We start from the raw sequence: 27,835 nt of genomic DNA on the forward strand, positions 1-27,835 counted from the left end.
TCAAGTTGTACATTTTAATTTACAATTTTTATCAATAAAAAGAATTAGTTACAAAAGGGGAAGTTCTCTATACAAAATAAGGATTTTTTTTTCCCCACTCATAAAGAGAATCCACTGTATGTCCTGCCTGGCCAAATCAAATCTCAACTAGCTTGCTTAGCTGAATTATTCCAAAAAGATAGGTAATCCAGACAAGATTCATAAAATCATCAGCTCCTTACACGTGTTTAAGAAGAATTTAATGAACATTCTGCCTTGAACGGAGGTATTCTAAAGAATACTTGTAACCTTTACCGAAACGACTGCTCTCAGGCAGCTGAATTGCTAAGAGAGCATATACAAGGGCCTCGAGCTCACTCGTCATGAGAATCTTCTTACGCTTACAATGAGTTTCCACTCCTGTACAATGAGGGCACATGTGACATAACAGGAATAATGGCTTTTAAAGTTTACAAGTAAATTTTATTGTGGCCACAGGTCAACAGCACAAACACACGACAGTTAAGGTTCAGAGTCTCTCTGCCTCCTTTATCGTGTAAATTAAATAAGGAGAGGTACACACAAATTTTATTAAAACCAAGCTGCTTTCAGGCCCCCAGTTCCTAGTGTCACACACGTCACTGTTTTAAGGGTGGGGCAAAGCACGGTCACACTGGTAGAGCACAGTGTTTCCTGAGAAGAAACCAATCAAAATGTTCAAAGCCAAACCACTCAACCCTGCTCCTAGGCCTAGCCGTCTGCTTTCAGAATAAAAACAGAAAATAAGAAACTGTGAAACACCATAGCCTTCAAAAAACTTTATTGGGGGATAAGCCTAGCTCTGATGGAAAAAGCCCCTACGGGGGAAAAAAAAAGTTGTGGGTATTTAAGCTGGTCTGATGTACATTCATGACTTCTACATTCATGGCTCAAAATAAAGACCCTCAAACACAAGTGATTCTAAAGCCATTACAACCCAAAATTATGTGATTCACTTAGATGTGCTTATATTAGCTCTTATAATATGACCTATGTACAGAGGAACTGTGTCCTCACCATTAACTGAAGCATGTGGCCATTCAAGGTGGCGGGAGAGGCAAAAAAAAAAAAAAAAAGACAATTTAAATAGGGTATAAGGTTCTCACTCCACACTATTCAATAAACATATATCCAGAATGAGAATGAAACGGAACCGATGCCCAGGTGCCTCTCAAAGAGAGCGACTCCCCGGGGCACGTGTGATTTGGAATTTCCTAGCACAACACACCCCACTACTCCGGGGACACGCAAAGCCAGCATGCCCTACATGAGATGCAAAGGGACTATCCCTCGCACAGTTTGCACCTAGGCCCCGTGCAAGACGCAGCTCCACTGAAGTTGTGATCCCCTCGCTTAAGGAAGAAAACGCCTAGCAACAACCTATGCCTCATTAACACCAATCTGTGTCCTCACGGCCTAGTGGTGCTGTTTTTTTTTTTAATAAAAAACATCTGTAGCAGTGGCAAATGGTCACAACTGACATCGGGTCCCAGCAATTCCAAAAGAGAAAGCTCTCCAACCGCTGGTCCAGTCTTTTCCCCTATTGTTATAGTTCTGCCACCAAGGGGAGAAAATGGTGGACAAGTTCTTTGAGCCCAAGGCTTGGCAAAAGTCAATAAATAAGAGAGCTTGTCAAAGGCAGAACCATCTCAGGGGCAACCTCCCCCAGCTGCAAACGTGGGGGTTGGAAAAAGGAGGGAGGCAGGTGTGCAAGAAAGAGGTAAGAGTCCCTTTGCCAAGGGTTCAGTGACCCAACCCCAGATTCCCAGTTTGGTGCCAGCAGACCAGGACCTGCCAAAACCCGTTATTGAGACAGAAAAGGAAGAGAAGACACCAAAAAAGAGAGTCAGTTCTGAAATTTGCACAGTTGATATTTGTTCTTCGTAGCAGTAAGGACTTGAATGAGAATCACGAAACTTGAGGAACACTTATATTTTTCTTCAGGTCTTAAAAAATTGTGTCTTGTACTCAAAGACTACATTCAGTGTGGGTCAGGTCCAACAGCGTTTGCTAGAACTCGGTGGTTAAGCACGCCCAGGACTGGGAGGAGACTTCATCTGAGCAGAGTGGCTGGTGGGCAGGCCAGAGGCCGCTCCTTCACTGGTCTCCAAGCCGAAAGCCCTGTCCCCAGTTGTGTCTCCCACCTCCGCCATTCTGATCAGCAGCCCGCCTCATGCTGGCGGGGGGCACACCGAATCCTGACACCCCTCCTCTCCTGCTGGGCAGCCAGCGGTACCTGGAGCGGGGGTAGGGGGGAAACAAAGGAGAGAAGACGAGATGATCACTTCCGCACGGTGATCTGACCATTCAGCACGTCTCCCTTTCCTGCATCCCCATGGCATCTGTCACGCTGAATTGTATTAGTCTGGCCAATGGAAGACAATGTCTTACTTAACTCTGCCTTTTCAGCACTGAGCTCGATGCCCGGACCACAGACTGTGCTCACTTTTCGGATTTCTTAAATTTACTACGTCTCCAGCCAAATTCACACTCTAAAAAAAATCGTTTTGATTACAAAAGCAATTCATACAGAACAGTATAGAAACAAAAATATTACTCCCACAAGCCCAACGACCAGAAAGAACCACCTATACATAGCATTTTGATGGATCTAAATATGGATCAACCTGGATCAAAGGAGGTAACAGAAATTCACTTGCAAAGGACCAATCTGCAGCCTGCACGTTGAGGCCCACACGGCACCTCCACCCACACCTGGGCCCCACGGCCGTCAAGGGGGACTGGAGATGCCCACTTTGTCTTGGAATCTGGGGTGTTTTTCAATTTTTGCATTTATACATTTTTGAGAGACAGAGAGAGACAGAGTGAGAGAGAGAGCACACACGCACAAGTGGGGGAGGGGCAGAGAGAGAGGGAGACACAGAATCCAAAGCAGGCTCCAGGCTCTGAGCGGTCAGCACAGAGCCCGACGCGGGGCTCGAACTCACAAACCACAAGATCATGACCCAAGCCGAAGTCAGACGTTTAACCGCTTAACCGACTGAGCCACCCAGGCGCCCCTGGGGTGTTTTTTAAATGTTCATTCCTAATCTGTCTTCTGACAGCCTTCTTTCCATCTCAAAGATGGTAGGAAAGCTGAAGTCCAAAAAGCTTACCTGACTTCCCACCTTACAGATTAATGACCTAAGAGTCCCAGAGCAGCTAAGAAAACTTAAACCCAGATCTGTGTTCTCCATAGTCTTTCCCTTCCTTGTCTATTAGTAAACTGAGAACGTGTTTTGTTGTTTTGTTGTTGTTGTTGTTTAATGTTTATTTATTTTGAGAGAGAGTTAAAGGTCAAGTGGGATACGGGTAGACACAGAATCCCAAGGAGGCTCTGCGTTGTCAGCACAGAGCCCAATGCAGGGCTCGAGCTCACAAACCACGAGATCACGACCTGAGCAGAAATCAAGAGTCGGATGCTTAACCGCCTGAGTCACCCAGGCGCCCCAAGAATGTGTTTAAACCTATTTCACTTAGATCCTAGTGTTTAAAATTTTGTGAGAAGGCAGAGGCCATCATCTGACAGCCCTGTTCAAAATCCTCACGGCACCAAGAGCAGACCGTGAGTGGTAACATGTCCACAGCAAAAAGTTTGCACAGCACGTCCGTATCATAGAACGTTTTGCTTCCACCAGGTGCTGCATAAATTCACCTCGTCTTTACCACAACCCTATGAGCCAGGCACTACTATTACCCCATCTTGTAAATGAGAAAACCAAGGCGAGACTAAATAAAACCCTTCTAAAAAGCGAGTGTCCAGATTCCAACCCAGGCAGCCTGGTTCCAGAGTGTGTGCCCGTACCACTTACTGGACTACAGGCTTCGTGCTACAGACGGGACACACGGGGTGCGATTCAGGTGACCGCAGTTAGGGACTGGAGTCCTCATTTGTTCACATCATCCCTGACGCCTTTGTATTCCTGCCGAAACCAGACAACGAACCCCTTTCACACAGAAAAATAACTACGTGCAGAAGACAATCTACTTTTCGAAATGCAATGCAGAACAGTGATAGATCTTAGAATTCTAGAACTCCCCATCTTCCCTTTTAAACAAATACGGCTTTGTTTTCAAGTCAAAACGTCTGTCCAACTCCTGACTTCTCCACATCCACGATGCTCTGGTACAATAATATTCCTCCAAAGTGTATAATGAAACAGAACACTTAAAAAGGGCTGCCTTGCTTTGCTTCTCACTGTAAGACAATATGGGAGCCATCGCCACTGCTTAGACGGATAGTGAAATTAAATGCAAGTAATTAGTACAAAAAGACACCCAATTATACATAATCAACAAAAATTTATGGTAATTTCAAAGCAGTTAGTGCTTTTGCAAGGAGCTGCATTTTGTCATCTGATCTGTATGCAAAATTTAACAGAAGGGCTTTTCCACCAACAGAGAGCGCTCAAACGGAAGGCAGGCTTTGGCATGCCACTGATTTTTGCCACTAGAATCTCACATGCTTTGTGGCCTACAACTGAGAACTATCTCCAAGCCGTGAAGTCAGAACACGACCCCTGAAAGTAAGAGAACTGTTGGCCACCCACCAAATGAGCAAGTTGTGTTTTAATCAATTCATCCGCCATCTGACTTGATAAATCTAGACCAAAAATCCAAACCCGCCGCTATCGTGTCCTTTGATAATCAGAAAGCAGATTGGTCATTTGTTTTTTTAGCCTGAAGGCAACTCAAGGCTCAGAAGACAAACAAGTTTCCTCTCATGCTCTTCAAAAAAAAAAGCACACAACAAAAGTGTACTTCTCTGTTTGTATATAATACGTCACAAAAGAAGGCTTTTAAAACCCTACCCCTAAATTACAAAGGGGGTGCAGGGTGAAGGGGCCTCAAGTTTTACTGCTCACTGACCCCTTGGAAGAATGATGAATCACAAAACATTAAAACGAGCAAGATGAGAAAGGGTTTTCCTTCTTTAAAGCTTTTAAATGCAAGCTATTATTGCATATCCCAGACTGGAGATTAGGTGTGATTGTCGGGCAGGCTGTGACACCCAGATGGTGATTTCACTGGTCCCTTCTTCAACAGCCTTTTGCCTCACTGACAGAATGGTCCCACTCCTGACATGCTTAAGTGTGTCAGCATCTCTTCTGGCTCGTGAAATCCCACCCTAGCCCCAACTTTAGGAACAGGCTAAGAGCTTGTATTTACCGAACACCCACTACCGTGCGGCCAATAGCCTGCCTTACCGCCCGCAGCCCGATGAGACCCGGCTTCCCCCCAGCGTACAGGCTTGCAAGTTGAAGCTCGGAGGTTTTATTAAGCAACTTCCCCAATGATCAAAACTGATGAAAGAGGGGAACGGGATTCCAACCCAAGTCTGTCTCAAAACCGAAGCTGTGCCCTCAGCCTCCTCACCTGAGTAAACCCTAGGAGTGGCAGAGAAAGAACCAGCACACATTCCCATGGTGCCTCACTCTACAAACCTCAAGTTTCTCACTTTCACTTTGAAAAGTTCCAGAAATTTTCCATTCTATAATATCTGATAGAAAAAATGTTTGGGGCGCCTGGCTGGCTCACTTGAAGAGCATGCAACTCTTGATCTCAGGGTTCAACATGCCCTATGTTAGGTGTGGTGATTACAAGGGAGGGAGGGAGGGAGGAAGGAAGGGAGGAGGGGAGGAAGGGAGGAAGAGAGGAAGGAAGGAAGCAAGAAAGGAAAGAAGGAAAGAGGAAGGAAGGAAGGAAGGAAGGAAGGAAGGAAGGAAGGAAGGAAGGAAGGAAGGAGAATGGAAGGAAGAGAAGGAAGGAAGGAAGGAAGGAAGGAAGGAAGGAAGGAGAATGGAAGGAAGAGAAGGAAGGAAGGAAGGAAGGAAGGAAGGAAGGAAGGAAGGAAGGAAAATGGAAGGAAGAAAAGGAAGGAAGGAGAAAGGAAGGAAAAGAAAGGAAAAGAAAGGAAAAGAAAGGAAAGGAAAGGAAAGAAAGGAAGGAAGGAAAGGGAAGGAAGGAAGGAAGGAGAAAGGAAGGAAGGAAGGAAGGAAGGAAGGAAGAAAGTTAGTTAGTTAGTTTGAAACTGCCAACCAGTGAGGTAGCTTTATCCCCCTACCTCTTCTCTGGCCAAATCTTGTGTAAAATTGATGCTCTCAAAGCATATACTGTTGTCCTGTTACCGTGCCCAGCCCCCTGGCGCACTGTGGGCCACGCTGGAGCTGCACATGGGGCCCCACCTGTTCAGCAGAGCTAGGATGTTCCCTGTGGTGCCTGACTGGAGTCAGCAGCAGCCCCTAGCTAGAAGGGCTCCAAGGAGAAGACAAGGCTGTGGCTTTGATCCCTGACTTCCTGTGACTGTGGGACCAGGACAAGTCTGCTGGTTCACATTTCTCCATCAGCCGCAGAGGTAAATCCGACCCCTCGTGGAGTTTGATTAGGATGCCTAAGACACGGGTGGTGAAATAAATGACTGTGACATGAGAGAGAAAAATACTTACAGAAACTGAGGTGTAGACAGGAAATTCCTTCCTCCCAAGTCCATCGGGTATCTGAACATTAGGAAGAAATAAAGATGTCCGACAAGATTTCCAATTAGCTCATTGATCACCCTGCAAACAAAGAGGCAAATTAGTTTCAAGACATTCAAGCAGTGAAGTGAGATGTGGCCGGTTTTAACTAACAGCAAGGGAAAACAGCCTTCCTGGCGGCCCATTTCTGGTCCCGGGCAGCCCGTGGTGGCTCTACAGGGAGCCCTTTCGTGGTCTGCGTGGCAAATGCATTCTGAGGGGAAGGGGAACCAGTCCTGCTGGGGTCTGTGCTCTCCAAGGGCAGCTGCCCTCTGACATCTCTTTCAAGCCCCATCTCATCCTCAAAATCTTGTTTATGCTACTTCCTTGCCTCCAGAGTTGCAAGCTGCAAAGCTTCTGAATGCTTCAGCCATAAGTACTATATTTGCAAACCATGGGCAAATGGGAAGGCCAGCGAGAGAGAAGCGTGGGGAAGGTGGGGGGAGAGTGCAGGCCTGTTCGCACATTCCTGGAGCCACCGCACTTGCCCCTCGCCTCCTGCGTCCTTGAATGTAAGACATCACAAAGATCACTTTGCGTGGCTGACCTTGTAATCCTAAAACACACACTGCCTTCGGTTTTTCCTGGCTTACGTACAGGCCCTCGAAGGTTCTATAGATCCACTCCTATTATCAAATACCCTGCGTTGTCCTCTGCGGCCACATGATTCCTGTCAGGGACAAATCAACATCTGCAGCCACTCCCGGGCTCTGCCCTTGGCAGCTTCAGCACGCTCAGAACTTGCTAGGCTCTAAACAGCGTCGGTCTGCTTAACTCACTCATTTCTGTCAATACGCTGCAGACATCAGGACCACACAGAGCGGGTATGTCAGACATATTAAGAACAAGGACCCTCAAAATCTGTTAAAAATGGAAAATACTTTGTAGTATAAGTGGGAGTTCACAGAACAGTTGCATCTTGAGATCTTCCTTTTAAAATTCTGACTGGATACATTGAAGGTTTTCCTCTCAGCTCGAATTCCAGGCTGGAAATTTGACCCTATTTGGCTATAATTTCTGTACTATCAAACCGCTTGCAAAACTACTTCCCATCTGAGAATCTGCATTTTGATGACTGGTGAGCAGTTTTCAAGGCATTCTGGAAATGCCTCAAGAATAAAAAACATAGTAATTTCACGCATAGTTCTTAGAGGAGTCAGCCTAGACACAAAGTAGTTTCTGGTTTGCTCAATCTGGACAGTGAATCCAGAAATATTTTTCAAAAGCACATACATGGAAGTATACTGTGCCTAACGATGAGCTAACAAAATAACAATCGTTCAGTGCTAAATGTGCTTAAAGTCCCACGATGTAATCAATCACATCAAAATGAAATTACAGTGGACCCTTGAACAACACAGATTTGAACTGCGTGGGTCCACTTGTATGTGGGTTTTTTCATGTATACAGTACAGTTCTGTAAATGTATGTTCTCTTCTTATGATTTTCTGAATAACATTTTCTTTTCCCTAACTTACTTTATTGTAAGAATACAGTATATGATACATATAATACATTACAACCTAAAACATGCATTAATCGACCGCTTATGCTAGCAGCAAGGCTTTGGTCAACAGGAGACTAGGAACAGTCAACTTTTGGAGGAGTTAAAAAATATACACAGATTTCCAACTATGCAGGAGGTTGATACTCCTAATCCCCGTTGTTCAAGGTCAACCGTATTTCATAAGTCTGAGGTTTCAATGCATCGATGCTGAACTTCTTTAAAGTTTCAGAAAGACTAGAGAAGACAAAGAATAATGGAAGTCTTTTAAGGATTTGTTTCCAATTAAATAAATCGAGTATTTACTTACGAGCCTCCGATGATATAGTTGAATCCAAGGATCACCCAAGGTAAATAACAGGCCTAGGAAAACGTAAACACAAACATGAATAACGACCCCTAAGAAGGACACAGGTGCCAGGGGGCTGGAACGGGTAAGGATATACTGGTAAGAGCTTTATATAAATCCTGTGGAAAGTCACCCCCAAAATTTCTCAGACCAATCCATCAGTACTGTAACTTAAAACTTCCAATCTAAAATTCGTATATTAGTAACTGGAGGGACAGAGTACTGTGCCCATGGATCCCTGCCCTGCTGAATGAATACTAACAAACAGCTTCACAAAGGAGCTGGGTGTCCTATGGACTCTCATGAAAACATGGCCCATAATAGAACCACATTAAGACTCCAACTAGCAAACTGTTGCCAATGAACTAAAAACATCCCACCTTTTTAGGTTCTTCTCTTACATACTTCACAAAATTACTTGGGATTTTTATCTCATTATACACGGATACCCTGAACTAATACTCTCCCAAATGAGAAAGCTCCCCAGTTGAATTCAACATCCGAGCCTCTGTCCAGATTTAACACATCATACCAAGAGCTAAGGGAGCTACAAGGAACTTCACAAACTAGTAAAGAAGGGGTTCTACATAAATAACTTGAAGGCAGAATGTGGTATATATTCTGGAACATAAAGTACTGGAGAGCCCCAAGGCAAGACTAATTCCAGGCAGGAAACCTAGGAGTATGTTCAGTCCCAACTCAAATGAAGACCAGGTAGGATTTACAAGAGGAAGAAAATCAAAGAGATGTTACGGGTGGAAAAGTGTGAGAGAAGGAACTAACGGAAGTGTCTGGGGGTAAAAACAAATCTGTTTTAGATGAAGTGTAAAATACATTAACAGGGAATGATAACAGACTTTAAAAGGAAATGCTCCCCATGAGTATCTTTCCTTCCCTCTATCATACACACAGACACAAGACTGTTCAGGGACACATGCCTAAGGGGCCAAGAAGTAACAGTCAGCAAAGGAAGGATTCCAGGTGGGCTAAAGAAACGCAGGGCACTGACCAGGGGACTGAGCAGGGGAGGGGGGCTTGCCTATGGTATGTTGCTCTGCAGTGACCTCTTCTGGACGAGTCAGAAAGTGCACCTCTCGGATGAAGAGGGATTTCTGTGGAGACGAACGAAAAGGAAACTTTTCCAACTAGGTCAAAGTACCTTAAATCGTGTTCCAAACCAAAATGATACAATCATGTCTCTGTTCAGCTGGGCCCAGACATAAAGTACGGACATGATCAGAGGAATCATCAGCAACTGCAAAAGAAGTCAACGTGTAAACACAAGGCTCCAGAGGCACTTCAGAGGCTTACCGTGAATCTACCAGGTTGGGTTTTTTTGTTTTTGTTTTTGTTTTTTTTTTTAACCTCTCCCCTCCAAACAAATTCTCACATGGCTATTCAAAAACCAAAAATAAATTCAATCATCAGAATTACAAATTGATCCTTTTAGTTAGTCCATTATACAAAGCATGCTACAAAATCCTGGAATAAAATCCAACAGAATTATTTGTGATGGATTCAGAAATATCAGGATCAAGCTCGGGTACTTGAGAAAAGGAGGCAGTAGGGACGCCTGGGTGGCTCAGTCGGTTAAGCGTCGGACTTCAGCTCAGGTCATGATCTTGCAGTTGGTGAGTTCGAGCCCCCACGTCAGGCTCTGTGCTGACATTTCGGAACCTGAAGCCTCTTCAGATTCTGCGTGTGTGTGTGTGTGTGTGTGTGTGTGTGTGTGTGTGTGTCTGCCCCTCCCCCGCTTGTGCACTGTCCCTCTCTCAAAAATAAACATTAAAAAAAAAAGAAGGCAGTAAAGCTTTACTTACTGTATATTCTCAACCTAAAAAGTACATATCCATATAGTGCATAGAAAATACTGGAAAACCATCATTCTCAATGCACAAACATAATGAAGAACCCAGAAATGAGCAAGGAAAGTAATGGTTTAGATAATTCATGTAAGACCTTCAAAGAAGTTCTAATTCTATAACTGCAAAATGCAATTTAAGTTCCTCTCAAAGGCCACGAATAAGTAAATCTGAAACATGTAAAAGGGCAGTTTCAAGGGACACTTACCTGCATGTCCATTGCTAAGCCAGTAATCTTGGTTTATAAAGTTAAAGATCAGATACAAACAAAGCAATTCGCACCTAGTATAAGTTCATTTCATTCCTGTGTTCTGAAAGAAAACACTTTTCTTAGAGTTCAAACTGTTTAAAACATTCCAGAATCCCAAGTTATCGAATACTCTCCATTATGAATATTCTATTAGACTATAGGATGTCACGGAAATGTGAGAATTTAACTGCTTTGGCCCACGACTCAGTTGGCCCTCTTGCATCCTCTTTGCCTTGCCCTGCATTTTAGCACCTCTTCTCCAGCTGGAAGATGACGATACCTGTGCCCTGAAACAAATAATGATTCTACTCACATTCAGGGCTCCACAGCATGGCTGAGGTCCAAAACAATTTTTTTTTCTTCCCTTAAAGGAGGGGAAAGGGCATCCAAAGTGCCACATGTCCTGGCTCCCGGCCAAGCTTCAATGGCAGCTAAGCCCCAAAGCAATTCTGAGCTCACCAGCTCCACACAGACTGAGCCATCGTGCCCTTTCTGCTGCTCTCACCATCTGTAAAGGTCCGCAGCTGGAAGGCTGCTGGCCGCGGGGGCTGAAATGCAGCAGAGACATGCTGTGGCCCTTCCCAGAGCCGGCTCCCCCTGGATGGACTGAATGACTACGTAGGCCCCGAAGACGAGGACGGCAACGAAATCAGAAACGGCTGCTGGCTGTAAATTAACTTTCTGATAAGGAGCACAGATTCCAAAAGCTGTCTCATGGCACGGAATCTCTCTGCTGCAGTCAGTGAGCTGTCACACGTGAGAACACAGAGAACTGGGAACAAGAGGGACAGCAATACAATTGAACCAAATGTGGAAAACCCCACCAAGGCAATGGCAAGAGAATGCACCACTCAAGGGCCGTATGATTGACTACGGCTCTGAAAGCGAACTTTAATTATTCTTAATTATGAACTGTAGTAAACAAAGATGCAAATGCTATCATTTGAACTGCTGTACACAATACCATCTACTTTCCCAAACCTGAAAATAAAATGGTTTCTTTCTGGCCCAAAGTCACAGACTAAAGGATACCACGATGCAAATCCAGTTAAAAAGGAGCATGAATAAATAGTCTGCAGGCCTCCCATCAAAAGCTCCTAGAAACAAAAATAAGCCAAATGTCACGGTCCAGAATTTCAGAACAGAGTGATTTCTATGTAGAGAAATGCTTCAAAAAATTCTAGAGAAAGCCAAAATGAGAATATTTTTAAACTTCTCCTCACAAGTAAAAAAAAAAACAAAAAGGAAAATTTTTAAAATACCTAAAGCCATGTCTTCCAATAAAGCCCTGAACTACAGTCAACTGAGTGAGGCTAATCTGTGTTCTCCTAACCGAATTCCAGTAAGTACCATCCTCCAACTACCACAAGCTGTAAGACCCGCAGGGCGGGCAGTCGGTTCCCTGGCCAGTGAGCTCCCATCCCCTGAAGGCTTCACAACTAGTCGGCCTCTCCTTCCTGGCTCTCCTCGTGGCCCGATGACACATCTGTGATCACTTGTCTCCCTCCTCCCTCTGCGAGACCATAAGCTCTGGTACTGGAGGGCCCCCATCTGTCTGGCCTGCCACTGTGTCTCCAGCAAGACTATGCTGGGAGAATCTTACTGTTGCTGTTATTAGATGCACACACACACACACACACACACACACACACACACACACACTCTTACACACTCTCACTTAGTCTGACACTGGGCTTTCTTGAAAAGATTCGGTCTCCTTCTTCTGGCTTACATTCTAGCAAGGGAAAACAATGCTGGCGGAGGGGAAGAGTGAGGGCAGGGCCAAACCTTCCCATAGACTCTGACTCTTCACCTTCAGACCACATCCGGGAGGTAGAAGGGAAAGACCTATACCCCCTTTTTACCGATGAGGAAATAAAGTTACGTGACCTGGATCACATGGCTAGTTAGAAGCAGGGTGAAATGTAATTACTAGTCCAGTGCCCTTGTCACCACACCAAACGCCAGGCTCCGTCTTATTCCTGGACCGAACAATCAACACTGGCCCTGCTCTCCCTTCTAAGGGTGAGCCCTCATCCCTTCAGGTGGGAGACCAGAAGAGAGGCAGAGACCACACACAAATGACTGTAAGGTCATTCTAGCTCAAACAGCTACCTTCCCTCCCCTCCACACCCCCTCATAATCTCATGATATGTAGTCAGTTAAAAAAAAAAAAAAATCCTCTGTCTCTCTCTCTCTCTGTTTCAAAAATAAATAAAAACATTAAAAAAAATTTTTTTTAAAGGACGGGGGGTGCTCTTGGGTGGCTCAGTTGGTTAAGCATCCGACTTCAGTTCAGGTCATGATCTCACAGTCCGTGAGTCCGAGCCCTGCGTCAGGCTCTGTGCTGACAGCTCAGGGCCTGGAGCCTGCCTTAGATTCTGTGTCTCCCTCTCTCTCTGCCCCTCCCCTGCTCGTGCTCTGTCTCTCTCTGTCTCAAAAATAAATAAAAACATTAAAAAATTTTTTTTTAATCCTAACAAGTCTCCAAAAGACAGGGAAAAAATTCTATCTAAAAGAAAAAAAGTTTCCAGCAAAAGTCTCTCCTTCTTTCCCTAATTTCTCCCCTGGTGTCTCAAAGGCACGCTTTAGCCACAGTGTTAAGGGAGCTCAATGATGGGGATCCCTATGGTGAATCAAAGCTAATTTCTGAATTTTAGTAAAATTTGCTTTTCTTTTTTTTTTTTTTTAAGTAGGCTCCACGTCCAGTGTGGAGCTTGAACCCGTGATCCCAAGATCAAGAGTCGCATGCTCTACCAACTGAGCTAGCCAGGTGCTCCTGTTGACTTTGTGATTCGGAAGCATTCTTCGGATTGAATACTTAAGCTATTGTAATCACATAAATTACAATACTATATTATTTGGCAAGTGTGCAACTGGGAATTTATAAAGTAAGTGGTCTCAAACTGCAGTCTTCCAGTTCAAATCAGAAACCTTACAAATAAGCCAACACGGCTGTATATTTCATTGACTCAGGTAGGAAAATATGCAGGTGGCAAACACATTGTCAGGCTGTTACCGTGAGGCTGTATGGCGGAGGGAAGACTGGAATCAATGAACCAGGGCTCCAGTCCCAGACATGTTATCTCAAATAGCTTTGTGACCTTTGGGGCATGTCACCACCTCTCCAGACCATTGTTTTCTCGTTGTGCAATCTTATTTTAAATGGGCAGGTCTCAAAAGTTCCTCTCAACATGAGGGTTCAGAACCACATTATTCATAACAGTGAAAAACAAATACAAGTCAAATGTCCATCAACTGATGAGTGGAAAAACACGGGGCACGTGGGTGGCTCCGTGGGTTAAGCATCCTACTCTTGGTTTCGGCTCAGGTCATGATCTCAGTTTTGTCAGTTCAAGCCCCACGTCAGACTCTGCACTGACAGCACAGTGATTCTCTCTCTGCTTCTCCCTGACTTGCACTATCTCTCAAAACAAATAAACTTAAAAAAAAAAAAAAAAAAAAGGAAAAATAACCATATAAGGGAATCTCATTTGGCAATAAAAAGGAATGAGGTACTAACACATGCTACATGGAAGAATCTTGAAAACACTAAGTGAAAGAAGCCAGTTACAAAAGATCACCTATTGTATGATGCTGCCTATAAGAAATGTAGAGAATGGGCAAATCCAAAAAGGCAGAAAGTAGATCAGTGGTTGCCTAAAAGCTTAAGGGGACGACCAGGTTGAATGGAAATGGGGAATGGCCGTTAATGGGCACAGGGTTTCTTCTTGTGGAGACGACATATTCTCAAGTTAATTATAGTGATGATTGCACAAATCTATGAACACCCACTAAATTGTCCACTTTAAATGGGTGGAACTGTATAGTATTTGAATTATATATCAATAAAACTTGAAATAGTACCTCTCAGCTCTAGAATTTCAAAATGCTCTGTGACTGGATAGTAAGGAATGGGGGAAGCTTAAAAGAATTAAAGCAAATAAAAGAGATCAATGGGCTAATAATCCTACAGATTGATCTTCAGTGTTATTCAGGTATTACAAATTAGTTATATTACCTGACTAGATAGGAGGGGTGGGTAAATGGGTTCCAGGGCCTCAAGTAACGGAGAGAAAACAACTTACAAATAAAATATGGTCATGGCATTATTGCAATTTAGGCTTCATAACGGCATTAGGATTATTTTTAAGTCCTTGAATTTCAGAGATAAATATTAGAAAATTTACAGATGAAATGATATCATGTCTGGTATCATTTGCTTCAAATAATCAGGGGTGGGAGGACAGACATGAATAGAGATCAAATAAGATCAGCTAGGAGATAACAGTTCAAGGCGAGGAGTAGTTACAAAGGGGTTCTTGCAGGCAGGTGGACACATACTACAACACGGGTAAGACTTGAGAACATTCTAAGTGAAAGAAGCCTGTCACAGAAGGACTCATAAAGTGTCCCAAATAGGCAAATCTGTATGCAGAGAAAGTAGCTCAGTGCTGGCCAGGAGCTTAGAGAAAGGGGGGGATGGGAGATAGAGAGTAACTGCTTTGGGTTTAGGGGGCAATGAAGATGTACTGAATTAGACAGTGGTTGGTAGCGGCTGAGTAACGAGACCAGAGCCCACAGAACTGTACACTTTAAAATGGCTAAAACAGGGGCGCCTGGGGGGCTCAGTGGGTTAAGCACCTGGCTTCGGCTCAGGTCATGATCTCACCGTTCGTGAGTTCGAGCCCCCCGTCAGGCTCTGCGCCAACAGCTCAGAGCCTGGAGCCTGCTTCCGATTCTGTGTCTCCCTCTCTCTCTGTCCCTCCCCCACTCGTGCTCTCTCTCTTAGACAATGAACAAATGCTTAAAAAAATTTTTTTTGTAACGGTTAAAACAGTCACTTTTACGTTCTGTGAATTTCATCTCAACAAAAAGGAAAACAAAGGTTCATTAACCTTTCTCACTACTTTTGTGTACATTTGAGGTTTTTCTGTAACAAAATTTTGAAAAACTAGTCATGGATCATCCACACTTAGAATTTCCTACTGATATAAAATAATACTACTCCAATAGCTCAATCCTCAATGAAATTACACCAGGGGGTAGAATGCTACAGCATTACTAGCAAGTTCAACTGGGACAGGGGAGAATAAAAATCACATATGCTGGGGGCTTTAGGTCCAAGCCCCCTGCTGTGGTCGCAAGACTGTGGGTCAGTTTCACCTCCACCAAGCCACTTTCCTTCCCGAATCTCCTCTTTTTCCTCCGTAAAACTAAGGGGATGGGCTAGGTCCCTTCCGGTGGTAAGAGGCGATGACCTGACACTTAATGTAGTGATTTGTTTTTAAAAAGCACCTCGTGCAAATGCCAATTTAAGGAAAACACATTTGACACCAATGCCCATCCTTCTACTTCCCTACAGTTATGAGACTGATTCTCAATTCTCAAACTGACTTAGATTTAAGGGTGGTTCAGAATTCTCTACCCTGAGCTAACAGCCAGCAGGTTTATAAGGTCTCTGGAGTTGGCCAACCTTTTCAAAATCATTTAGGCTTAATAAAACTTTGTTCACATTTTGACCCAGCAGCATCAATTTACTGCTCTCAGGATAAGCAACTCAGAACAGCACACGAGGTATTGTACAAAGGAAATAACAATACCGAGAAACTTTTAAGAAAAGATTTTTGTAAAAAATCAAACAAACAAAAAAACTTGCCCATAACACCATATGGGCAGTCCTATCTAATAAACTACCATATTATTAAATCCCAGTTATATATTTCAAAAGTGAGTAATTCAATCACAGAGAATAACTTAAGGCTTTCATAGCATGAAGAAGTGTTTTTCAACCCCAGTCTGGGAGATATATACACTTCAGCCCAGTTGACATTCAAGGACAAGGACTGGGGCACCTGGGTCACTCAGTTAAATGTCCGACTCTTGATCTCAGCTCAGGTCTTGATCTCAGAGTTGTGAGTTCAAGCCCCACAGTGGGCTCCAAACGGAGTGTGAAGTCAACTTAAAAAATAAATAAAATAAAGGACAAATGAGCGCCATGTGACAGAAATGGGTGAGAAGTCAAATTTAAGTGAGAGGCACACAAGTCAGCCACTAAGGACAAGGTAGGGACAAGATGTATTAAGCTCTGGTCTTTCATTTTTTTCCACCTATAAAATGGTGACACTGTTACTTATGCTTCATGATGATGTCGTGAGGATTAAAAATCAAATAAACTAAGTGCCTAGTACAGTCCTGGCACAGTTACTACTGAGCATTTACTATCATTATGCCATTTCCTTACAAGCTAACTGCCCTCAGAATTCTTCCAAAAAGTAACTGGTAAATTAGAACTGGTGAATTAGAAACAAATCTTAAGACAACTATGGACAACATACCTGTTTCAAGACGTGTAGAATACTGATATAAGAAATATAAATTGACCAAATAAAGAAATCCAGTTCCTGGACCCACAGGGAAATAAAAGGTGGCAGTGACTGGCCTCCAAATCTGTCCAGATCAAAACAGACACAGTGGTTAGTTTCTCCAAGCCTGGTTAATTTTTTTTTTTTTTTTAACTCAACAAAATTCACCCTTGCAAAACATTCTCCTCTGTGATGAAAGCAACCAAAGGGATACCACCAATATAATTCAAGAACACTGAAGGAAAGCTCCCATCAGCTACCATCATACCAATCTGCAAAGCAATGGAATAAAATCATGTAATATAAGCAATAAATATTCCTAACCAAGTTGAAAAAAATCAATACTAAGGAAATATATGGTTAGTCTTTACTGGGAGAAGGGCCATAGTTAAGCCTGTCAAAAATGAATTATAAAGACAGGCTCCAACGGCACAGTAATATCTCCTTTTGGGAGAAAGAATATACCGGGGTGACAAACCTTACCACAAAATGTCATTTTCAAAAGGTAGAAGTAAAATAGAAATGTTTTTATTCAAATCATTGTGCTATTTAGGCAATATGGATATATGACTTTACAACTGTCCCATCCCCTCAACACACACACACACACACACACACACACACTTACCAAAAAGTCTACAATGAGAAGGAAATCTTCCTCCTGACCTTCATCTCCTGATTCCCTTTCCATCAACAACAATCAGTTTCTTGTATTTCTTTCAATAACATTATGTGTTACTACTGTTCATTCTTTTTCATCCTACCTTGTATTGCATGGTTCTATGCCTTGTTTAAGTCCCTTGACAAAATATTTTTATTGGCTGTAAAGTATTCCTTTTATGTGAAGGTCCAAAATTTGTTTAAACCGTTACAAGGCCACGGTTGAATATTCTCGAATATCCTCTTTATACACTTACATATAGGATCAAATCCTGTGAGTTAATCTGCTAAATTAACAGACTTCGGCATTTAATTTTGGTAGACATTGCCAAATGCCTACAAAAATGTTTAACCAACTCCTATACTTACTCCTAAAATGTACATTAATGCCCGTCTTCTCTCCACGCCGTCACCATTTAGTGTGTATTTACGAACTGTTTTTAAAACTTTAGCACTTCCTTTCTTCATTTTCCTGCCAGATTTGCATGTCTTTATATATTATGGAAATTCCCCTTTCTCATTGTTGCAAATATTTTCTGGCCATTCATCTATGCTTTTACGGTATTCTTGCCATATTTTGACATGTAAAAGTGTAATTTAAGGTAGGCAAATGTATCTGTCGGGTGTACTTGGATGCTCATGTAGCTCACAAGCTATGTCTCCACTTAAGAGTATCAAAATGTTCACAGTCCTACCGTGGCACATTCATGTTCGTGGCACATTCATGTTCGTCTCAGGAGTAAGGAAGATAACCTACTTCTTTTTCTAGGTGCTCACTCAGCTTTCCCAATCCCATTTACAGAGTAACCCATACTTTCTCCATTCATTTGAAACACTACTTTCTTTCTTGTTTTTTTTTTTTTAAATATTTTTTAATGTTTATTTTTGAGAGAGAGACAGAGTGCGAGCCAGGCAGGGGTAGAGAGAGAGGGAGACACAGAATCCTAAGCAGGCTCCAGGCTCGGAGCTGTCAGCACAGAGCCTGACATGGGGCTCGAAATCGTGAACCACGAGATCATGACCTTAAGCTGAAGTCAGACACTTAACCAATCGAGCCACCCAGGTGTTCCGAGAAGCTATTTTCATTATCTATTTCCTTTTATATTAAAATCTATTATTATATTAAAATGCTATCCTGTTTGGAACTGAATTCCCCTATCAATATCAAGCTATTTTAATGTCTAGTTTTATAATATGTAACAATATCTGGTAAAGTGATATGATTAAATAATCCCCCTCCTGTTTTTCTTCCACATTTGTCATGATTTTCTTGGCTGGTCTCAACATTTTATTTTCTCAAAAGAACTAGAATCAGCATCTTTATTATATCAATGTGATAACCATTCCCAGCCAGGAAGAAGTCTTTCACAGCTTTTAGAAGTTTTCTATTGAGCTATGCTTTCTAGCTCTAATACCAAACCACCAAAGCCGAATTACCTTACTGTTTGTAGTATTAGCTGGATTACTTTATTGTTTGTAATAGATTTGAAAACTGAGCCTCTTGGGCTTTCAAAGTATACAACTCTATCTGTAAATAAAATTTTGTATCTCATTCCATTGTGGTCTAATTCACTGGCTAGTACCCCCCAAACAACCTTAAATAATAATAGTGGTTGAAGTAGACGACCTTCCCAGTCCTTCGGGCATGCCAGCATAATGCTGGCTTTTGCCTGGAGAGCTGTGTGTCTCGCTTGGCAAGCATGTAAGACCCCCCACCCCCCACTGCCGCCCCAGCATCCAGATGTTCTCGGTAGTGGGTCATGTGAAGAAGCAAAGAGTGAGCACGAGGGAGGGGTGGTCTGGTCTTGGGAAAACGACTAAAGTCCGAGAGAACTACAAGAGCACTGAACAGGTACTGCTGACAGTGTGGGTGTGGCTGGAATGGGGGACACTGGCGGTGGCGCCTGGCCGGACACAGAGCTGCCACGTTACATCCTCCGAGTACAGGAATGTAGCCCTCAAGGCTCCGTTCCCTGCGGAAGAAAACGCGCTTTATAAAAACACCCAGAAGAGTGACTTTGCAAGAACCCTCTATTAAACCAGTAAAACAAAGTAAGTTAAAACTCATGTGGATTTATTTACAACTTTAACATAGACGCATCATTTAACGGAAAAGATTTGAGGACTGTGAGTGAGTTCTCACCAGAAGTGATTTGAGAACACCAAGATGTTAAGTGTTTGGCTTACAAGCTATCACTTCCGGGCCTCAATTTCCATCTGTAAAAGGGGAATGATAGACTAATACTTGCCCTATTCTGATGGGTGGTTTAAAAAAAAAAAAAGTGTGCTATTCTGCTCATTTACATGCACTGACTCAGGGGGCGGATTTTACAGATGAAGAACAGAAATGAGAAAAGGTTAAATAATAGCTAGCAGGTGGGGGAGGTAGAATTTTATCCCAGACAGCTTGACTCCAGAGTTTATGACACAAAACCCCTGTTTTTACAATGTCTCTCACAAGTGGCATCATTACTATGAGCTATAATTACAACTAGTAAAAATTTTAAGTCCTCCTATACTTGTATAATCCTGATTCTCCCTGCTTACGAAAAGCACTGGGGGCAAAGACCAGAAGCAAGCTAGCCCTGGCCTTGGCTCTTAAGTAGCCGCAGGGCCTTGGAAAAGTCTAGACCTCTGAGTGTATATCTTCATCTACCCGGTGATGTCTGTCCTATGACTCTGCCCTCCTTAGCTCACAGATTTTATAAAACATTGGAATTAAGAAAACGGATTACAAAGGTGCTTTGAAAAAAAAAAATTGTACGTGTAGGTGTATGATGATTACAATCTCTTAGAAGACACACACTGACATAGTTTTTACAAATTCCCATTTTAAGCTACCTCCATATCCCTGCAAATTACTCAGGACCTGATTTTGGAAAAGAAACCCTGTTTTTTTCCGACTACATTTTCCCCTAACGCTGACGCCACCATGCTATTTTTAGCCCCTGTGTGCACCTGTGCTTTGGAAATCAGTGTCTGTCAAAATATCTCACTTCTTTTCCCCGTTCATTAAGCTTACCCTTGAGTTATACTTGGCTTTCATTGATCTAAGAGACTTGATATTATTTTTGTATTACTTTAAAATGATAATTTGAAAACACCAGGAGAGAACTTATCTCTTCAGAAAAACACAATGTAATGTATTTCTGGAATCCCCAATGAAGGGGCCCAGCTAAATTCCCTCCTTTCCTCTGACATGCAAATAGTTAGAATAAGAAAATGGATTTTCAGGGCTGGGAGTGCAGACATGCTTTCCGCCCTGGGGAGCCTGCCCCCACCCCACAATGGGGAGCCAGGTGCAGCACCGAGGGCACAGGGCACAGGACCGGCAGGCAGAGGGGAGGGGAGGGAAGCAGCTCATTTTATCCCCACAGCCTCCCAAGGCAGGAACCATCATCACCCCCAGCTTTTTCTTGAGGAAAGCTGGGCCCTCATGAGAGTTTAGGTGATCTGCACAGAGTCCCTCACTTAGAAGGAGGCCCACATCTGCACTGGCATCTAAGGCCTCTGAAAACAGGGGTAAGACATCGTTCTTTACTTACTAGTCCCACAGCTTCTGTTGAGAGAGTGGGTGGCAGCCAGCCTTGAACTAAAATTCTCCCAAACAATCTGCTGCTGAAATAATGACAAACGCTACCCAGAGTCTAAAGTGGGGGGAGTTCTAAAGTACCAAAAGCAGACTTTTTTTTTTCTGAAACGGTACAAATTGATTGCTTTGGAGGTAAGAAACTCTACACAGGTCACCAAACAAGAAAGAAGAGGAGCATCCATGTGCCAAATGCTGATGTTAGCAAAGTGTGGCTTTTTTTCTTTTTTTTTTTTTTTAACATCCTAGGTAGGCAAGAAAAACAAATGAAAAATGAAAGGCACCGAGGCTCAACTATGGACTGTAAAAGAGCTATTGGAAGCCATCTATCCTACCCCTGGGTATGTACTCAACAGAAACGCATACCTGTGTTCACCAAGACATGTACCAGAATGTTCACAGCACTATTCATTACAGCCAAAACCAGACACTATCCAAAAGACCCATCATCAGTAGAATGGGGAAAAGAGATGGTGATCTAGTCACACGATGGACCAATATGAGGAGGAACAATCTATACCCATGAGCAACAGTACTAGTGACCCAAATGCACTGTTAAAAAGAGACCAGACACAATAGAACACATACCGTAAGATTTCATTCATAGAAAGTAAACTAATTGGCAAATGCAATCTATGATACTAAAAGGTAAGATAGTAGTTACCCTTGGAGGGGGCAGTTACCAGAAGGGAGCTACAGGAAGGTTTACTGGTATGTTCTGCTTCTTGATCTGGGTGCTGGTTATACACAGGTATTCAGTTTTTAAAAATTCAGCAACTTGTAAATGTATAAAGCGGACTGAAGTGGACAGGACTGTTAAGGAAAGACATTAAAGCTACACATACCAAAACACTAGCCACTGAAGTTCTAATCCAAACCTTGAGGCTACTTCCATGCTCAGCCTAGAGACCAAGTTCATCCCCCTTCTGGTTATGCAATGTATAGGTTTCTCTTCCCCAGTGTGCTTTTTTTTTTAAGTTTATTTATTTTGAGAGAAAGAGAGAGAGTGAACAAATGTGAGCGGGGGAGGGGCAAAGAGAGGGAAAGAGAGAATCCCAAGCAAGCTCCCTGCTGTCAGCACAGAGCCCAGGGCAGGGCCCAATCTCACAAACCGTGAGATCATGACCTGAGCCAAAATCAAGAGTCGACACTTAACCAACTGAGCCACCCAGGTGCCCCTTCCCCAATACGCTCTTAATTCAATCTGCTAGGGTTGCTATCATCAGGTTAAAGGTAAATAACATAAAGCAAAAGCTTGGCAAATATAAGCACAAGGCCCAAATCACAGATTTGGCGGGTGCCATTTCTTCTGATTCCTGAAAACAAATGAGGGAAATTGAGAGTTCATCTCTTCCCACTTGAAGTCAGGATGCTTTTAAGGGGGCAAAATACAGGATAATCATCCAGCAGTCACATTTCAATTTCAGTTACAAATTAAAATTAGAATCTCGGGGCCCCTGGATGGCTCAGTCGGTTAAGTGTCCAACTTCAGCTCAGGTCATGATCTCACGGTTTGTGAGTCTGAGCCCCGCATCGGGCTCTGTGCTGACAGCTCAGAGTCTGGAGCCTGCTTTGGATTCTAGGTCTCCTTTCCTCTCTACCCCTACCCCTCCCACTCACACTCTGTCTCTGTCTCTCTCTCTCTCAAAAATAAATAAACATTAAAAGAATTTTTTTACTAAAAAACAAAAAAAAATTAGACTCTTACTGCCCAGAGAGAAAAGGCAGTAATGGAAGGAATTATTATTCACTAGAAAATAAAAATGGACACTATTTTTGAACAGCTTATTATGAGAATATATACTGGGAACTTTACATTTTGCTATGAATTTTACATGACAGAGGCACGGAGTAGATAACATACTTCTTCAATTTGAAGATACTCATTTTTGTGTTTCTAAAATTAGTATGTGGCTTACGATCCAATACATTCATTTAATGGAATTTCTACTCTCCCTCCCCTCCAAAAAGTTGTATTAAATTGATGGTGCATCTTATAATCTATGGAGTTAGATCAGAGTTCATACGGTATTAAATGACCCCCACTTTTAGATAACGAAACTGAGGCTCAGAGTACTAAGTAACTTGCCTGAGGGCATATAATATAATGAGTACGGGGCTGAGCCAGGTCTTGGGGAACCATGACTCAACTCCTTGAAATCCCCTGGTCTTTCTATTTTAAGAGAAAGTAGATAACTGACTTGGAAGAAATCACCCTCAAAAATGTTTGCTAAACACTTAACTGTGTGTTTTGGTAGATTCGATGTGAAGGAGTTGAAAGAGGCAGCTCAAAACTATCTGACTCACCAAAGTAGAAACCGGAACTGGAGATGATTACAAACTGGAGTGATACTGGTCTCAGGATGCCCGTGGGAGCTGAACGAGGTGGCGTGGAAGTACAACAGAGATGCAAGGAGGTGCGGTGCCTCTGTCCAGAGAAATAGACAGCCCTGGGAGACACGAGCTCAGAAAGCACGAGGGCTGCAGGACTAGGTCATCAAGGACCAGCAGGAAGACATTTATTTCATCATTATGAAGTAGCTATCTGATCAATGCGTGTTGAACGTGAGGGACTAGGAACTTTAGATAACGGCACAGTGAGTCTTACCATCCCATCCAGACTAAGAAAAATAACACTTTAAGCTCTGCAGTTCCAAACCAACAAGCTAGTCAGATGAAGCCTAAAGATAAGGAGGAAAAGTGACTTTCATCTCTTCCAGCATGAAGCCGCGATTCTAAATCAATCATCCCCAATTTTTTTTAAGCTGTTCAAGGCTCAGCTTCGAAGGAAAAGATGAGCCTCCAGCAGAAAGCACACCGCATGCTGTTTGTCACACCCCGACCTCTCAGATGCAGGTTTTCTTTCAGCTGCCTCATTTGCAAATGAGTTCCTCTAGGTGGGTCTGAAAGCTAAATTTGTCCAGAATGGGCACGAGCCAGAGCAGCAGAGAGAAGGTCTAGATACTGGCCTTTTCCCATCTGGACGACCAGCGCACTGTCCTGCCCCCCACTGCTTCTCCCAGCTCTCAGGACGACGAAACAATGTAAGGAAGATGGGAAAAGCACGGGAGGGGGGACACGAATGATGACTCTTCTAACCAAGGCACATCTGTCAACATTCACCTGCAGTCTGTTAGAAAGGCTTTCTTATTTTACCAGTCTGACAACACAAGTGAGCAAGATTTTGCAAGGAGGGTCAAAGAGCCAGTTTCGACCAGATCCTTCTCACAAAATGACTTACAACCACCGCTCCTCCTGCACACATATTCCCCAGCATGCCGCCCACCAGGCACAAAGTGCACAACAGCCACTAGGTCACAAATAATAACCAGAGCTGGCAGCAGGCCCACATCATTTTCTAATCTCCAACTGCCTGCTTAACTTCTGCACTCAGATGCCTGAGAAACATCTCTAGACGTAACATGGCCAACACAGAAACTCTTCATCCACACCCTCCCCCGGCCCCCCAAACCTACGCCATCCTGAACATTTCCCACTTGGTAAAGGACTCCACCATCCACTGTGGAAACAGCGGCATCTCTGAGTCCTGCTTCCTTCAGCTACTCCCCTGCCACATTCATTCAGCGGCAACCTTGTCCACGCTACTCCAAAATCTACCTACTTCTACCTCTGCAGTCACCCTGACCCAAAACATCATCTCTCTTGCCTCCTAACTGGATTTCTCTCTCTCCCCCATCCCGGGTGCTAAGTCCGTCCCACAGAGCGGTCAAGCAATCTTGCCAGTTCTCTGTTCAAAATGCTCCAAAGCCTTCCTGGTGTCTTCAAAATAAAGCTCAGAGGCACCTGGATGGCTTAGTCAGTTGAGCGTCTGACTCTGGCTCAGGTCATGATCTCACAGTTTGTGAGTTCAAGCCCCACAAGGGGCTAGCTGCTGTCAGCCTGTCAGCACAGGGCCCGCTTCGGATCTTGCTCTCTTCTCTCTGCCCCTCACCCATTCACATGCTCTCTCTCTCCCAAAAAATAGATAAAACATTAAAAAAAATTCTTTAGTAAATAAATAAAGTTCAAAGCACAAAGTCCTATACAACCCAAGCCCAGCCCACCTTTCCATCCGTGCTTTATCGTACTCACCCCTGGTTATCTCTGTCTGCATCTGCCAATCCTCATCCCTACAGCTGACTTGTAACCAGCTATCCGGTCTTCCTTCCGTTTCTGGGGCCTGCCTCCCAGCCTTCCTCTTGCTAACCCTTGTTCTTAGAAGGCTGTCCCCAGAGCCGGATCTTCCCAAAGCTGGCGCCTCGGCATTCGGATTTCAGTTCAGGCATCTTCTCCGAAGCCTTCCTGGAACACTCTATCCAAAGTTATATGCCTTAAGTCACCCTCGATCATATGCCTCTCTCTTATTTTCTTCATGGGAGCTGGGACTTTCTGTCCTATTCACTATTGTAGCTCCAGTGCCCAGCACTGGCAAGTGCCAACTATTTCCATGCATTCAACCAACATGAAAGCACCTGCTATGTGCCAGGCCCTATTCTAGGTAACAAAGACGGTGGTAAACACGTCAGGGATCTGGTTCTCGTGGCGCCTTCTTTTCTGAAGGGAAGCTGACTAACCAATGCCAACAGGTGATATGTAGCAAGTAAAATTAAGCACAAAGGAGATAGAGTGAAGGAGGGGTATTAATTCATGCAGGGCAACCCATAACACCTTGCCAATAAGGTGGCACCGGGAAGAGACTTGAAGAAGGTAAGGAGGTAAATCAAGGTTATCGTCCTCAAACAGAGAAACAACACATGCTAGCAACCTGAGGAGAGGGCGTCAGCTGCTGAAGGAAGAGCAAGGATTCCACTGCGGAGCCTAAGGTGCAAGGTGGACAGGAGCAGCAGTTAAGGCCAGAGCGGCAGTAGGGGGCTTTGCAGGCCACTGGAAGGACTTGCATTTTATACATCTGATTTGAGAAGACATGGAAGGTTCGGGATAGAGGACAGACAGGCTTGATTTATATTTCAAAAGGATCACTCCAGCTGTCTACAGAAAAGACGGAAAGGACCTGAGCTGGAATGATAATGGCTTGCAATGGAGAATGAAAAGGGACCTGTTACTCTGGACGTATGTCTAAAGTAGAGCAAACTAGTAGCTGGCAAATTATGGGATGTGGGAGAAAGACAAGTCGACGATGACTCCATAACTGGTAGCTTGAGCTCCTGCCATAATGAAATTGCTCTTTACTTCTAGGGCAAAGGAAAAGGGTAACCAGTTGGGGACATGTTAAATTTGAGATGCCTATTAGTCATCCGAGTGGTAATTTCAAACAGACAGTTGGCTATCAGGAGACAGATCTGGACTGAAAATATGTATATTTGTATTTGAGAGTCCTCAGTTTATAGAAAGTATTTAAACCCATGAAGCCAAATGAGATCTCCTATAGCTGGGGACCGGGAGAGAAAAGGGCCTATAACTGATCCCTGGGGCACATCACAACATTTAAAGGTCAGGATGATGAGGAACAAGCAGCAGAGACTAAGAAACAGTAAATTGGGGGGAGACAAGGCAGGTTATCCACATGCCAATTAATGTGCTCAAATTAATGTCAAATCTTAGTACCTGACCTGCCACTGAGTAAAGATCTAAATCACAGAATCCAGTGAATAAAGATAATCTCCGGGAAACTAATATTCCCTTGCCAGAAATACCCTGGAAAGTTTCCTTCATGCTTAAATAGCAAGGCCTTCTATTTTGGGAACAATTTCCTCTTTACTCGTCCCTTCATACATTCTACTACTACATGTCACATACTAGGTCGGGGCTAGGTGGAACGCAGATAAACAAACCCACTCTTTGCATCTGACCACAAACCACTCCCGCAAAGAAAAAAAAAAAAAAAGCCTCTATTAACATAAGAAGTACTCGGCTGAATGTTGAGTAAATTGACATCCTCATGGCACCCACGTGAGTGGCAGAGGAAGGTCAGAGGGCACCTGCTCCGGGTAGAACCAGGGTGCTAATCACCGGCGTCCAAAAGATTAACAACGATCACAGAATTACCTTCCCACTGGCTCCTTCTCTGAATGCAGAGGGCAGGGAGCATAATCTTAATAGAAGAGCAAAATCAGTCCCTTCCCAATGGGCCAAAGCCACTTCTCCAACCATCGGTGCCCTAGCTCCAGACCCCTTTTTTGCCTCCACCCCGCCCCCGAACCATAGGACCTCGCCCTAAACCGCTGGAGCCGTCGCACTACAAATCCCACCAGGCACCGCGCGCCCACGACATGCCGGTGTACGCTCCGCCACCGCCGGGCCTCCTGGGACCTGTAGTCTCCACGCCCCTCCGCGCTGGTCAGTACCTGGAAGCGATAGAGGAAGGCTTCAGGCCAGAGGAAGAAGTAGGCCGGGCTGATGAGACCGAGTTTGCCGACCAAGGGCACCGCGACAGTGGCGGCGAACCAGTAGCGAGTGATGGCCGGGATGCTTCTGAACCAGTCCCCGATGTCCGACATCTTCACCTTTTAGGTGGCCAGGATGCGCACAGCCGCCGACTCCCAGTCCCTGGCCCCTCACGACACGGCCCGTTCGGCGAGTGGAAGGTGTCGAGGCGGAAGCCGCCCAAGCCGCCGATAAGAAGGCGGAGATCGGCGGACGTGGCGCCACCGAATTCGGACGAGCGAGGGAGCGTTCGGCGGCGAAACTTCCCCTTCCGGCGGCCGCGGAAGACGTTGACCAGAAGTCCCGCCGCTTAAAGGGCAAGCACCGATTTTACCACAG

General features: G+C 44.0%; 1 protein-coding gene across 2 annotated transcripts; it reads right to left on the reverse strand.

Moving 5' to 3' along the window:
- On the reverse strand, positions 1–27,800 carry DERL1 (derlin 1). 2 transcript variants are annotated; one of them, XM_004000091.6, is made up of 8 exons: positions 27,418–27,800; positions 16,837–16,948; positions 11,531–11,595; positions 10,457–10,483; positions 9,546–9,641; positions 8,348–8,400; positions 6,465–6,575; positions 1–2,254 (listed from the first exon to the last, which is right to left on the reverse strand). In XM_004000091.6, the coding sequence occupies exons 1-8, from the start codon at positions 27,568–27,570 to the stop codon at positions 2,116–2,118; spliced, it is 756 nt and encodes a 251-aa protein (XP_004000140.1). In that variant the 5' UTR covers positions 27,571–27,800; the 3' UTR covers positions 1–2,115. The 2 variants fall into 2 exon arrangements, with proteins under 2 accessions (XP_004000140.1, XP_044906055.1); XM_045050120.1 differs by lacking the exon at positions 27,418–27,800 and adding an exon at positions 25,205–25,424.
- Positions 27,801–27,835: the final 35 nt, after the last annotated feature.

This window comes from Felis catus, chromosome F2 (assembly GCF_018350175.1).
Source record: "Felis catus isolate Fca126 chromosome F2, F.catus_Fca126_mat1.0, whole genome shotgun sequence".
Taxonomy (NCBI): Eukaryota; Metazoa; Chordata; class Mammalia; order Carnivora; family Felidae; genus Felis; species Felis catus.